The sequence below is a fragment of the Bombina bombina genome, chromosome 2 (assembly GCF_027579735.1).
Source record: "Bombina bombina isolate aBomBom1 chromosome 2, aBomBom1.pri, whole genome shotgun sequence".
In the NCBI taxonomy this organism is placed as follows: Eukaryota; Metazoa; Chordata; class Amphibia; order Anura; family Bombinatoridae; genus Bombina; species Bombina bombina.
The window spans coordinates 38218009-38233219 of record NC_069500.1 but is presented as its reverse complement, the minus strand read 5'-3'; the positions used below and the strand labels follow the sequence as shown (position 1 = coordinate 38233219).

At 37.6% G+C, this 15211-nt stretch overlaps 2 protein-coding genes across 8 annotated transcripts in view; one reads left to right on the top strand and one right to left on the bottom strand.

Moving 5' to 3' along the window:
• The window catches only part of NUDT2 (nudix hydrolase 2), a 101852-nt gene that overhangs the window by 50954 nt on the left and 35687 nt on the right, over nt 1–15211 (top strand). For 2 of the 3 annotated variants that reach the window (XM_053701033.1, XM_053701032.1), the window contains exon 3: nt 8409–9058. In XM_053701033.1, the coding sequence (XP_053557008.1) occupies nt 8409–8737 (329 nt within the window). In that variant the 3' untranslated portion in view covers nt 8738–9058. Of the gene's footprint in view, nt 1–8408; nt 9059–15211 lie in introns of those variants that run through there. The other variant, XM_053701035.1, reaches the window with a different exon arrangement.
• The window catches only part of LOC128648398 (uncharacterized), a 184536-nt gene continuing 182288 nt past the window's right edge, over nt 12964–15211 (bottom strand). For all 5 annotated transcript variants that reach the window (XM_053701026.1, XM_053701027.1, XM_053701028.1 and 2 more), the window contains exon 6: nt 12964–13423. In XM_053701026.1, the coding sequence (XP_053557001.1) occupies nt 13216–13423 (208 nt within the window). In that variant the 3' untranslated portion in view covers nt 12964–13215. The remainder of the gene's footprint in view (nt 13424–15211) is intronic.

The following is a 15211-nucleotide window of genomic DNA, read 5'->3' as shown; positions in this document are numbered from 1 at the left end:
ACATACCCTTAGGAGTGTTGTTCCCTGCCCTCCCTTGTGAGGTTTTGAGGACTTGCTGTCTGCGGCCCGGGCAGCGGTCTTTTAAAACTATAGAACACTAAGTGGGAGACTTTATTATAGACCTCATGAATGTGATAGCTGGCTTATCACTATTCACAATAAACAAGTCCCAGATTACTTCCATTATAGGATTTGGAGCCAGTCTGGGCCTTTCTTGCTTTTATTTTAGCTCAGCATAACCCTTAAGAAAATGTAGCCTGTCATTATACTCAAAGTAAGCCATATGTATACATTTCTATAGATACCAAAGCTATGCTTCCCTTTGAATTTTTGTATACGCTAAATAATCTGAGTACTCATTGTGGAGCTGAATTGATATCTTTAATCTGATTTGCAGCCACTCTACTAACAGTGGGAACCCCCGGTAGACCATCACTGCTTGATAGACCTCTGCTTTGCCCCCCTCTTTATTTGAAACATATAGCATAATAATAAAATAAAACTCTGAGGTCCAATTAATGAGATCCACAAGTGGTCTCCTCCTTTCCAATTAGTCTTCTGTCAATCCCATCACCCTATGAAGGTGGAGGTCCAAGAGTGACCTCTTGATCAATATAGAAGGCTTAAATAGGTATTGGCATGTGCTTTTTTTTTTTTTTTTTTATATATATATAGTTTTGCTTCTTTTTCTATAGCAACTGTTCCTTGTCAGAGTTTTTTGTCATACAGATAGACATTATTTGCTGCTTGCAAACTATTAATTTGAAACCTTTATTATGCATTTAGATATAGCAGACATTATTTGCATATACTTACATACTTGTTTGTATGTCCTTTTTTATTGCAATCTATCTCATGCACTCCGATTTGGTGGACATTGTTAATGGCATATGTTTTTTCTCTCTTTTAATATGTAATTTGTGTGAAATGCCTTTTGGAACACTAACATGTATTGTCATACTCTTATACTTGTATGCCAAAACTTCGACCTCAATAAAAATATTCTAAAAAAAAAAAAAAAAAATTCAATTTGGAGGGTTCTCCAATTTATTGGGGCTATCTCTACTTCTACTAATTATGCTATTGTGTCTATAGCAAAATAGTATTTATTTTCCTTTAGATAGTTGTATCTTATTTATGGAAAATTATTTAGTTTCAGGTACTTTTCTTGGTCCTGTGATTTATTTGGATATTGCAATTGCTTCATTTTTTCTGTTTACTTTAAGATCAAGTATCAGATTATAATTTATTTTAGCATTGTTAAAGGGACAACATTTACTAGACTAGGTGCTGTTGCATTTGTCTTGTTGTTTTGCATTTATTGATTATGCAAGTCCACTGTATTGATTGGTCCTTTAAACTGGACTATCATGCTAATAATTTCATTTGTGTCTTCATTGTATTGAATATTTTCGCAAATGAGGGTTAATCTATGTCTAGCTTTTTTAGCTAGAAGAATTTTGTGATTTTTTAAAAAAAAAATAAAAAAAAAAAATCCATATTTCTTTTGTTCTAAGATAATCAATTATTTGTTTTATAATTGGATTCAATTCTTAACTGTTACTCTGGGCTTCAAGATTGAGTTCTAAGACTAAAACTTTAAGCTTATACTAGTTTGGTTGTTCTTATTAAGGAACAAATTCCTGAGTTCTTTCCCAAGTAACAGGTTTATAATTGGAGTTCGAAATCAGCTCCCTAATATTGCGATATACGTGCCGTATTCCAGCTTGGCTGGTAAGGGGCAGGTTAAGACTTCTATGAAATTTATTTGGTTCTATTTTGTCCAAATTTCTTTGATTTTATTCCAGTAAGGCTAACACTTTCTTTAAGTGTGTTTCTGTCCTATATATTTTGGGTACTGTTGAAGCATGGCTGGGCACCCATGGGGTTCAAGCGCTGCTCAGACCTGGAATCTTCTGGGGTATTTCTTCCAGTTCCTTTTGAGGAACCGGGTTTTGGAGTTTTTATTCAAACTATTTTGCCTTTTTTTTTTGGTCATTGATAGCATTATTTGTTTTCATTAGATACAATAAATGCATATTTTCATTTTTCTGTTTTCATTCAGATTATTTTCTGAGGATGCGGAATCTCATATGATTCACTTGCTCTTCAGGACATAGTTAGAGGATCTTTTTTTCAAAAGCTCTTGATTCCTCACACAAGGGTCACCTTTTTTTAGGTTTCCAGATAGTTTGTGTCACTGTCCTTGTCTCTATCAGACAAGGGATAATTTTATTGGGTTCCGTCTGTCGGTACCTTTAGTCTCTATTATTTCCTTCAGTTGCTATATATGCATAGAAGTTTTAGGTCTTATGGCCACAGCATTGGATTCAATTCCCTTTGCTCATTTTCACTAGAAAGAACCTTTCCAGTCTTTTATAAGTGTTGTTTCTTCAAGAACATGGTTGGAGGATCAATTTACCAAAAAGTTTGTTGATTCCTCAGACAAGGGTAACCTTTTTAGGTTTCCTGATAGATTCAGTGTCCTTGACTCTGTCTCTGACGGACAAGAGACGTCTGAAATTGGTTTCAGCTTGTCGAAACCTTCAGTCTCAATCTTTCCCTTCGGTAGCCTTATGCATGGAAATTCTAGGTCTTATGACTGCTGCATTGGACGCGATCCCCTTTGCTCGTTTTCACATGCGACCTCTTCAGCTCTGTATGCTGAACCAGTGGTGCAGGGATTATACAAAGATATCTCAATTAATATCTTTAAAACCGATTGTTCGACACCCTCTGACGTGGTGCACAGACCACCATCGTTTAGTTAAGGGGGCTTCTTTTGTTCTTCCAACCTAGACTGTGATCTCAATAGATGCAAGTCTGACAGGTTGGGGAGCTGTATGGGGGTTTCTGACAGCACAAGGGGTTTGGGAATCTCAGGAGGCGAGATTACCAATCAACATTTTGGAACTCCGTGCAATTTTCAGAGCTCTTCAGTCGTGGCCTCTTCTAAAGAGAGAGACGTTCATTTGTTTCCAGACGGACAATGTCACAACCGTGGCATATGTCAATCATCAAGGAGGAACTCACAGTCCTCTGGCTATGAAAGAAGTCTCTCGAATACTTGTATGGGCGGAATCCAGCTCCTGTCTAATTTCTGTGGTTCATATCCCAGGTATAGACAATTGGGAAGCGGATTATCTCAGTCGCCAGACGCTACATCCGGGCGAATGGTCTCTTCACCCAGAGGTATTTCTTCAGATTGTTCAAATATGGGGACTTCCAGAAATAGATCTGATGGCTTCTCATCTAAACAAGAAGCTTCCCAGGTATCTGTCCAGATCCAGGGATCCTCAGGCGGAAGCAGTGGATGCATTGTCACTTCCTTGGAAGTATCATCCTGCCTATATCTTTCCGCCTCTAGTTCTTCTTCCAAGAGTGATTTCCAAGATTTTAAAGGAGCGTTAGTTTATTCTGCTGGTGGCTCCAGCATGGCCTCACAGGTTTTGGTATGCGGATCTTGTCAGGATGGCTACTTGCCAACCGTGGACTCTTCCGTTAAGACCAGACCTTCTATCGTAAGGTCCTTTTTTTCCATCAGGATCTCAAATCCTTAAATTTGAAGGTATGGAGATTGAACACTTGATTCTCAGTCATAGAGGTTTCTCTGACTCCGTAATTAATACTATGTTACAGGCTCGTAAATCTGTATCTAGGATGATATATTATCGAGTCTGGAAGACTTACATTTCTTGGTGTTCTTCTCATCATTTTTCTTGGCATTCTTTTAGAATTCCTAGAATTTTACAGTTTCTTCAGGATGGTCTGGATAAAGGTTTGTCTGCAAGTTCCTTGAAAGGACAAATCTCTGCTCTTTCTGTTCTTTTTCACAGAAAGATTGCTAGTCTTCCTGATATTTATTGTTTTTTACAAGCTTTGGTTCGTATAAAACCTGTCATTAAGTCAATCTCTCCTCCTTGGAGTTTAAATTTGGTTCTGGGGGCTCTTCAAGCTCCTCCGTTTGAACCTATGCATTTGCTGGATATTAAATTACTTTCTTGGAAAGTTTTGTTTCTTTTGGCCATCTCTTCTGCTAGAAGAGTTTCTGAATTATCTGCTCTTTCTTGTGAGTCTCCTTTTCTGATTTTTCATCAGGATAAGGCGGTTTTGCAAACTTCATTTAAATTTTTACCTAAGGTTGTGAATTCTAACAACATTAGTAGAGAAATTGTAGTTCCTTCATTGTGTCCTAATCCTAAGATCTCTAAGGAAAGATCGTTGCATTCTTTGGATGTAGTTAGAGCTTTGAAATATTATGTTGAAGCTACTAAGATTTCCGGAAGACTTCTAGTCTATTTGTTATCTTTTCTGGTTCAAGGAAAGGTCAGAAGGCTTCTGCCATTTCTTTGGCATCGTGGTTAACCCCTTAATGACCACAATGTACCCTGTATGTCACTGGTCGTTAAGGGTTTTTTCAGGACATAATAGCACAAGTCTAGCAAGAACACGCTATTAATACCCTCCCTCCAGCAGGCTTTGTGGAATAGAGCAGTCTCAATGCTGGTGGCAAGACCGCGCTATAAAACAATCAAGTCCCAAAAAAAAGGCTAGTGACATACAGGGTACGTCGCTGGTCCTTAAGGAGTTAAAGTCTTTGGTTCATCATGTTTATGTTGAGTCAGGTAGAACTCCGCCTCAAAGGATTACAGCTCATTCAACTAGGTCAGTCTCTACTTCCTGGGCATTTAGGAATGAAGCTTCGGTTGATCAGATTTGCAAAGCTGCAACTTGGTCTTCTTTGCATACTTTTACTAAATTCTACCATTTTGATGTGTTTTCTTCCTCAGAAGCAGTCTTTGGTAGAAAAGTACTTCAGGCAGCTGTTTCAGTTTGATTATTCTGCTTATATTTTCAGTTTTTTTCATTATAAGATTTAAACTTTGTTTTGGGTGTGGATTATTTTTCAGCGGAATTGGCTGTCTTTATTTTATCCCTCCCTCTCTAATGACTCTTGCGTGGAAGATCCACATCTTGGGTATTCATTATCCCATACGTCACTAGCTCATGGACTCTTGCTAATTACATGAAAGAAAACATAATTTATGTAAGAACTTACCTGATAAATTCATTTCTTTCATATTAGCAAGAGTCCATGAGGCCCACCCTTTTTTGTGGTGGTTATGATTTTTTGTATAAAGCACAATTATTCCAATTCCTTATTTTTTATGCTTTCGCACTTTTTTCTTATCACCCCACTTCTTGGCTATTCGTTAAACTGATTTGTGGGTGTGGTGAGTATTTATAGGCATTTTGAGGTTTGGGAAACTTTGCCCCTCCTGGTAGGAATGTATATCCCATACGTCACTAGCTCATGGACTCTTGCTAATATGAAAGAAATGAATTTATCAGGTAAGTTCTTACATGAATTATGTTATCTTACACTGGTGGGAGCTAGCTGCGGATTGGTGCCTGCACACATTTGTCTTTTGTGATTGGCTAACTAGATGTGTTCAGCTAGTTGCCAGTGGTGCAATGCTGTTCCTTCAGCAAAGGATAACAAGAGAATGAAGCACATTTGATAATAGAAGTAAATTGGAAAGTTGTTTTTTTTAAACTGTGTGTTTTATCCAAATCGTGTAAGAAATTTTGAGGATTCCTGCTCCTTTAACTTTATGATTGCAAAGCCTGATATTTTGTTACTCATTGTATCCAGCATCCGTGAAGAGTTCTTTATATAACAGTCTCACACTATGGTCCTTCTTTATTTTCATCAGTTAAATTGCACTGATATTGCCACTTTGGTTTTGGTTTGTATAGTAATATTGGTTCATTATTCACATTTATTTATTTTTATTACAGGGACCATGAACTGTAAAACTGGGTTCTTTGTAATTGGTTTCCAATTACTTGTTATACCAGCTAAAGAGTACAAAATGAATGGGAAGGAAATTGTTCCTTTAGGTTTATTTTGTTGAATATGAATTAACTGGTTTAAAATTGGTTGAGATTGCAGGGATATCAATTCTTCCTACATTATTACTCTTAATATACACCCTCGCAAAGCCTCTTTATTTTATCTCTGTATGCTTAGAGAGAACAATTTCAAATTAACATTTTAGTAATTCTCTCTCCTACCTCCCACTGTGAATGTAATGTTTTCTGGTTATGTTTACACAGATTTTCCATAGTGAATACTTAAAGGGACAGTAAACGTTCAGAATAATGTTATATAATTCTGCACAGAGTACAGAATTATATAACATTATTTTAGTGGTAACTTAAAAAATAAGTATTTCCAGATTTTGAAGTGTAAAGTTGCACACCCCGCTCCAGGATCTACTGAGCGGGTCTTGGATATCCAAAGCGCTTTGCGGGCTTGCCGGCTAGTCACAGCACGCCCGGTCGGGCTATTGGACTAAATGTAGCTCGCTCTGGTCTAGTAGTTACCGCTAAAATAATGTTCTATAATTCTGCACTGTGTGCAGAATTATATAACATTATTCTGAAAGTTTACTGTCCCTTTTAAATTCAAATGTTCAGCATAGGTTACAACAACAAACATTAAATAATGTATTAATAATTAATTTAATGTGCTCCAGCAGGTACAATAGCTCACTGGGAACACATTACAGAGGATAATATTTTATAGTACTCTGTCCCTTTAATTGTATACTGCAAATATTTTGAACTATGCACAATTGAGCATTTTTATATTATAATGTAACACTATTTAATATCTGTGTAAATATGATTACCTGGTTTCCTTTGCCAATTAGTGACTAGATGTAAATAAGCTTTTTCTCTGCGGTAAGCGGTTCTGTTGCCCAAGTACAGAAAAGTGTCGGTAATGGGAAACCATTAAGTGGAAAAAGCACAATATTCAGAGGTTAAATGGATATTCATTGTTAATAAAATAATTATTAATCACTACAAAACCTTCAATGCAAGTTCATTTTTTTTTTCTTTTTATTCTTCTAAATTAAAGGGATAGTCTAGTCAAAATTAAACTTAGATGATTTAGATAGAGCAGTAACTTTATAATTTACTCCTATTATCATTTTTTTTTCTTGGTTCTCTTGGTATCTTTATTTGAAAAAGCAGGAATGTAAACATAGGAGTTGGTCCATTTTTGGTTCAGTACCTGGGTAGTGCTTTCTGATTGGTGTCTAAATGTAGCCACCAATCGGCAAGCGCTACCCATGTGTTGAACCAAAAATAGGCCGTCTGCTAATCTTTCATTCAAATAAAGATACCAACAGAACAAAGAAAAATTGATAATGGAAGTAAATTAGAAAGTTGCTTAAAATTGCTGCTCTCTTTGAACCATGCAAGTTTAAATTTGACTAAACTATCCCTTTAAGTATTAAAATTGTAGCGTTTCCGCTCCTGCCAGAGATGCGGCAGAGCATTCTGTGAAATGCGGGCCCCAGACACTCTTACATCATGCAGCCCTACAAAAATACTTATCAAATCTACATTTTCTCCTGGCATCCTTTGTTGAAGAGCATATCTAGATAGGAGTGTCATGATTACTAAAAAAAAAACCCAGCAATTTGGAGCAGTTATGCCCTTTTAAAACAAAATGGCAGTTATGTGTGTAGAAATGTATACAATTGCAAATACTAGTGTCTTGTAGTGATGATCATAACTTTGTTACAAAAAGTGATGCAAAACTGCTGTCATTTTGTTTTTAAACACGTGCACACTCCTGTGCCTATTTAGATATACGGATATCAGGAAACAAAGTCAAATTGATAGTGGAAGCAAATTGAAAAGTTTTTAATTATGAATATTTGTTTAATTTTGACTTCCATGTCCGTTAAAGGACTTGTTTGGTTAAAGCCATGCATTGTGTGGCTGGAGGTTAGTGATCCAGGGAGGAAGAGACCTTGATGTGGTCCTGGGCCAATCAATATTTTGCCAAATGCTGTAACTCCTTCCATTTTGCTTTTAATCTAGCTGTGTTTTTGCAAGAGAATGCAAACAAGCTGAAATTAATTAGTTTAACCAGACCTGATCTATTGAGCAGATTTTAAAGGAACAAGATCTTCCTGACTATAATCAGTCCAGATTGGAATGCATAGAAAGAACTGTTTGCAGAAAAATGCAAGTGAAGTCTGTGTTGTGTGATTATTTTATTAGGTTTATAATGCTGTTTAGCATTTAAAGTCTTCAGATCAAAGCTTTAAAAATAATGTATTAGGTGTTACTTAGACTGAGGGCTACCTGTATATATGTGTGTATATATATAATTTTATGATTTTTAAAGCTTTGGCTTCCTTCTTTGCATCTGTCTCTACTTCTCTATCTCTCTCTCATAAAATCAAGAATTTGATGAACCATTTAACTTAAACCAGGTTTGGAAAACAGAGAAAACATTATCTCAAATATGGGTAATGATTTAGTCTGTGTAAGTCATAAAAGATTTTTCCCTTAGGATTTTACAGCCACGTGTTTTGTTTCAGGTCACGTTGACCCTGGCGAAGATGATTTGACCACAGCTCTGCGTGAGACGGAAGAAGAGGCCGGTCTGCATGCCAACCAGTTCCGTATAGTAGACGGTTTCAGGAAGGAGCTAAATTATAAAGTAAACAATAAACCAAAGACTGTGATATACTGGTTGGCGGAGCTGAAAGATCATAACACTCGTGTAAAACTCTCAGATGAACACCAAGACTATCGCTGGTTACAGCTGCAGGAAGCCTGTAAATACGCTGGGTATCAGGATCTGCAAGACACCCTGCAAGAGGCTTACACGTTTCTTGTCAATGGAACCACTGAAAACCAATCTTAACCCCTTAATGACCGCAGCACTTTTCCATTTTCTGTCCGTTTGGGACCAAGGCTATTTTTACATTTTTGCGGTCTTTGTGTTTAGCTGTAATTTTCCTCTTACTCATTTACTGTACCCACACATATTATATACCGTTTTTCTCGCCATTAAATGGACTTTCAAAAGATACCATTATTTTCATCATATCTTATAATTTACTATAAAAAAATTATAAAATATGAGGAAAAATTTAAAAAAAAAACACTTTTTTTAACTTTGACCCCCAAAATCTGTTACATATCTACAACCACCAAAAAACACCTATGCTAAATAGTTTCTAAATTTTGTCCTGAGTTTAGAAATACCCAATGTTTACATCTTCTTTGCTTTTTTTGTAAGTTATAGGGCCATAAATACAAGTAGCACTTTGCTATTTGCAAACCACTTTTTTTTCAAAATTAGCGCTAGTTACATTGGAACACTGATATCTTTCAGGAATCCCTGAATATCCATTGACATGTATATATTTTTTTTTAGTAGACAACCCAAAGTATTGATCTAGGCCAATTTTGGTATATTTCATGCCACCATTTCACCGCCAAATGCGATCAAATAAAAAAAATCGTTCACTTTTTCACAATTTTTTTCACAAACTTTAGGTTTCTCACTGAAATTATTTACAAATAGTTTGTGCAATTATGGCACAAATGGTTGTAAATTCTTCTCTGTGATCCCCTTTGTTCAGAAATAGCAGACTTATATGGCTTTGGTGTTGCTTTTTGGTAATTAGAATGCCACTAAATGCCACTGCGCACCACACGTGTATTATGCCCAGCAGTGAAGGGGTTAATTAGGGAGCATGTAGGGAGCTTGTAGGGTTAATTTTAGCTTTAGTGTAGTGTAGTAGACAACCCCAAGTATTGATCTAGGCCCATTTTGGTATATTTCATGCCACCATTTCACCGCCAAATGCGATCAAATTAAAAAAAACGTAAAATATTTCACAATTTTAGGTTTCTCACTGAAATCATTTACAAACAGCTTGTGCAGTTATGGCACAAATGGTTGTAAATGCTTCTCTGGGATCCCCTTTGTTCAGAAATAGCAGACATATATGGCTTTGGCGTTGCTTTTTGGTATTTAGAAGGCCGCTAAATGCCGCTGCGCATCACACGTGTATTATGGCTAGCAGTGAAGGGGTTAATTAGGTAGCTTGTAGGGAGCTTGCAGGGTTAATATTAGATTTAGTGTAGAGCTCAGCCTCCCACCTAAAACATCAGACCCCCTGATCCCTCCCAAACAGCTCTCTTCCCTCCCCCACCCCACAATTGTCCCCGCCATCTTAAGTACTGGCAGAAAGTCTGCCAGTACTAAAATAAAAGCTATATATATATTTTTTTTAATGATTTTTTTAAGCATATTTACATATGCTGCTGTGTACTATCCCCCCTTAGCCCCCAACCTCACTGATCCCCCCCCAAACAGCTCTATCCCCTCCCACTCTAACTTAATGGGCGCCATCTTGGGTACTGGCAGCTGTCTGCCAGTACCCAGTTTAGAAGAAAAAAAATGGTTTGTTTTTTTAATTTTTTGAAATTTTCTGTAGTGTAGCTTCCCCACACACAAACCAACCCCCCCACCCCTCCACGATCGTTTTTTGTGCTTTTGCACAAACATGATTAGCCAGGTTTTATTAAACACTTTTCCGTAGTGTAGCGGTTCCCACCCGCTCCCGCCCCGTGCACGCGCCCGCCCGCCACCCTCCGTGCACGCGCGCCCCTGGCGGTCACGCCCCCGATCCCGCCCCCCGTGACATCACGCGGCACACCGATGGCCGCCCACCCGCCTCCCAATTCGGCTCCCACCCACCAACGATACCGGCCATCGATGTCCGGTGCAGAGAGGGCCACAGAGTGGCTCTCTCTGCATCGGATGGCCATGTGAGGTTATTGCAGGATGCCTCCATATCGAGGCATCACTGCAATAACCGGAAAGCAGCTGGAAGCGAGCAGGATCGCTTCCAGCTGCTTTCCACACCGAGGACGTGCAGGGTACGTCCTCAGGCGTTAACTGCCTTTTTTTTGAGGACGTACCCTGCACGTCCTCGGTCATTAAGGGGTTAAAGGGACACTGAACCCAAATTTTTTCTTTTGTGATTCAGATAGAGCATGCCATTTTAAGCAACTTTCTAATTTACTCCTATTATAAATGTTTCTTTGTTCTCTTGCTATCTTTATTTGAAATAGAAGGCATCTAAGCTTTTTTCTTGGTTCGGCACTCTGGACAGCAGTTTTTGATTGGTGGATAAATGTATCCACCAATCAGCAAGGACAACCTAGGTTGTTCACCAAAATTGGGCCGGCATCTAAACTTACATTCTTGCATTGCAAATTAAGATACCAAGAGAATAAAGAAAATTTGATAATAGGAGTAAATTAGAAAGTTGCTTAACATTTCATGCTCTATCTGAATCACTAAAGAAAAAATTTGGGTTCAGTGTCCCTTTAAAGGGACAGTAATCACACTAATTGCTGCACTACATAACAATCTTTGCAGTGCATAGAGCATTTTAATGTCATTTAAAAACCTTAATTATTGTATCACTTGCCCCATCAACCCAGCTCTTGCCATGTAGTCTCTTCTAGCTTTTACAATTTTCACAGGTCAATTACACTCCATTATGTGGTCCCCATCCTGTAGTGAAACCCTACTGCACACATGCAACACAGTGAATTCTGGAACTATAATAGGCAGGGAGGGAGCAGAAACTGACTGTGTAGGTCAGTTGTCTAGTCCACCCATAAGTAGTCTGCCATTTTCATTTCTAATTCTCAGTGATACCTCAGTCCATGTAGTGATACAATATGATATACCTTAGTTTAAAGTCTGTTTTATGTAGTTATACTTTTGATTTTATTTTTCTTTCCCAAGAAAATAATCCCATGGTTGTCCATGATTTTAAAGGGACACTCAATCAAAATTAAACTTTCATTATTCAGATAGGGCATGCCATTTTAAACAACTTTCCAATTTACTTCCATTAACAAAATGTGCACATTCTTTTTATATTTAAACGTTTTGAGTCACCAGCTCCTACTGAGCATGTGCAAGAGTAAGTGTGTATGCGTTTGTGAATGGCTGATGGCTGTCACATGGTATGTGTATGCATTTGTGAATGGCTGATGGCTGTCACATGGTACGTGTATGCATTTGCGATTGGCTGATGGCTGTCACATGGTACAGGGGTAGTGGAAAAAGACATAACTTTTTAAATTGTCAGAAAAAAAATCTACTACTCATTTGAAGTTCAGACTAAGTGCTATTGTATTGTCTTGTTATCTTGTATTTGTTGATTAGGCAAATCTACTGTGTTGACTGGTCCTTTAATGTTAAGTGTTTGTAAACTAACAATAGATATAATAGAACTAAACCAATATCTAACACAGGGCTTTGCATTCAATAAGCTGTATATACCTAGACAGAGTCATTTTTCAGTTGTCAGCCAGGGGTGGGTATAGCCATAGGCACAATCATCGCATGTGAACCCTAGTCCAGCCCCTTCTCCTCCTTTTCTATAAGGAAAAGATCCACGGTACATCCCTTCACAAAAGATGATCCAAGCTATTACCCTGCATAGGAGCACATACTTGCTGCCATGTTAGTGTATATGTTTTTGATAATTTTCACAACAATTTGGCAGAACCATTGACCACAGAGCTCATACTTACTGGTATATTAACTGGTAATATCTACGTGTTGGCTTACAGTTAAAATTATGATTAGCTAGCTGACAGGTTGCAATTTCTGCGTGTGGCAGCAGCCTAGTTTCATTGATTTGTCTAACCCTGTAATAGGAAATATGTATTGAGATACCCTGAACAACGTAAGCTGTTTGGGTAATGTTGGGACAGTTAGTACAATTTAGTACGAGATCACAAGGGAAACCTGGTTCGATTCTGCAGCCGTAGTAAGTAGGAGGTGCAGCCTTCTGCTTTGGGTGAAACTGAAGTTATACAGATGGACTTGTTACTAGTCAGCTGGCTACAAGAAAAGTATCTGTAGACTTGCAACCCTTTGAGGCCAAAATTATGTGACAGTATGGGTTAAATTTCATATTTGTATACACTAAAACTAAGCTTATAAAGATTATGATTTACAATACATATGACTTGTATAGATATTTGTTATTATTCACATATACATACATTTATCACTAGCCGTCTGTTAACACTCTAGAAGGGTCTGTGTTTAGAAGCTCAGATTCTTTAATAGTTTAAAAAAAAATGCACACGCTACATGTCCGTTAGACTTTCATTAAATACAGCTCTAAATTATTTCTCCTAAATTCTGTAGATCCAGTTTACAGATAAAATGGGAAATAGTGTGACACTGGTATTTTTAATTAGTGATGTTTTTAAACATTATTGGAAAAACAATATTTTTCAGTCTTAAAATTCTCAGAAATAAGACCATTCTGTGTTTTATAGGTCATGGGTAGTTCAGGTTTGTTGATGATCATATAGAGGGGTGACTGTACCATCCTTCCATTCAATCAGGATCTCGCCATGTCTAAGGGTGGGAGATTGTGGAGGTTGGTCTATCGTCTCAGCACCCTCACCTCTTCCTGTTAGAGGGGCTTGTTCATACGATGTACTGAATTTATGAATGGATTTGGGATAACTGGGTAATGCAGACAGCTTTCTTTTCCTGCAAATTAAAGGAGACACATTTATATTAAACTTATCATGATGGCCAGCGGGCAGCCTGAGAACCACATTCTGCTTGATGTGGCCTACAGGAAAAAAGCAGAATTAAAAGCTTATTAAATAGTTTGTGGCCCCAGGAAGGAGTGATGTGTTTTGGGAACTTCTATTGGGTGGGCAAACAGGATGGTTCATCAAAACAAAAAAGGAAAAACACTTGTAGGGAAAAAATGATAAACTGAAAATATAATAATTCTCATTAAAGACACAAGTGTATAACCCCCAAAATAAACAAAAATACCATATATGTTTAAGTTCAGAAGAATCATTCAAAAAGGATAGTGTAAATATGACACAGAGGTGTAGGGAAGTGGAAGATATCCCAGGTAATCTTCATTGGACCTCTCAAAATATAGAAAACAGAATGGTGAAGTCTGTAAGATACACAGCATACAAATCAAGCATATGGGTACTCACTCCGTAGAGCTATAACTAAGCTCATAGTAAGAAGGCATGAGATACAAAGCCCTACGGCTACCATGGAAATCCTAGGTGAACGTTAAAAGTATTTATTAAAAACAAGAGGACCATTACACACACTACAATCACATACATAGTTACAAAGCAAGTCACAACCCCTCTGCAGAAAGTAACCACAGACTGCTGATCCCTCAAAAACATCTCTCTTTTCTCCCACTGGCCACCATTATCTTAGGTACTGGCTGCCAGTATGCTGTTTAGGTTTGTTTTTTTTTTTTTGTTTTTTGCAATGTAGGGATCCCTCCTCAATATCCCACCTCCTTAATCCCTCCGAAACTGCCAGTAACATTTATGCAATTTAGTTATATTATTTCTCTTGTTAGGTGTATCCAGTCCACGGATCATCCATTACTTGTGGGATATTCTCCTTCCCAACAGGAAGTTGCAAGAGGATCACCCACAGCAGAGCTGCTATATAGCTCCTCCCCTAACTGCCATATCCAGTCATTCTCTTGCAAGCTCTCAACATAGCTGGAGGTAGTAAGAGGAAAGTGGTAAAATATAGTTAGTTTTTTCTTCAATCAAAAGTTTATTGTTTTTAAATGGTACCGGAGTGTACTATTTTTTTCTCAGGCAGCATTTAGAAGAAGAATCTGCCTGCGTTTTTCTATGATCTTAGCAGAAGTAACTAACATCCACTGCTATTGTCACATATGTCTGAGGAGTGAGGTAACTTCAGAGGGAGAATGGCGTGCAGGGTATCCTGCAATAAGGTATGTGCAGTTACGTTTTTCTAGGGATGGAATTTGCTAGAAAATGCTGCTGATACCGGATTAATGTAAGTTAAAGCCTAAATACAGTGATTTAATAGCGACTAGTATCAGGCTTGCTATTAGAGGTATATACTCTGATTAATGTGCAATATAAAACGTTTGCTGGCATGTTTAATCGTTTTTATATATGCTTTGGTGATAAAACTTATTGGAGCCTAGTTTTTTCCACATGGCTGGCTTTATTTTTGCCTAGAAACAGTTTCCTGAGGCTTTCCACTGTTATAGTATAAAAGTTACAGTTGGTGCAGTTAAAATTACAAACTGTGACATTCAGCTTCCCTCAGCAGTCCCCTGCATGCTATAGGACATCTCTGAAGGGTCAAAAGGCTTCAAAAGTAGGAGCTGTGGCAGTTGTTATGACTGTTTAAAGAACATATTTTTCGTTTTTTGTGTTAAGGGGTTAATCATCCATTTGCAAGTGGGTGCAATGCTCTGCTAACTTGTTACATACACTGTAAAAATTTTGTTAGTTTTAACTG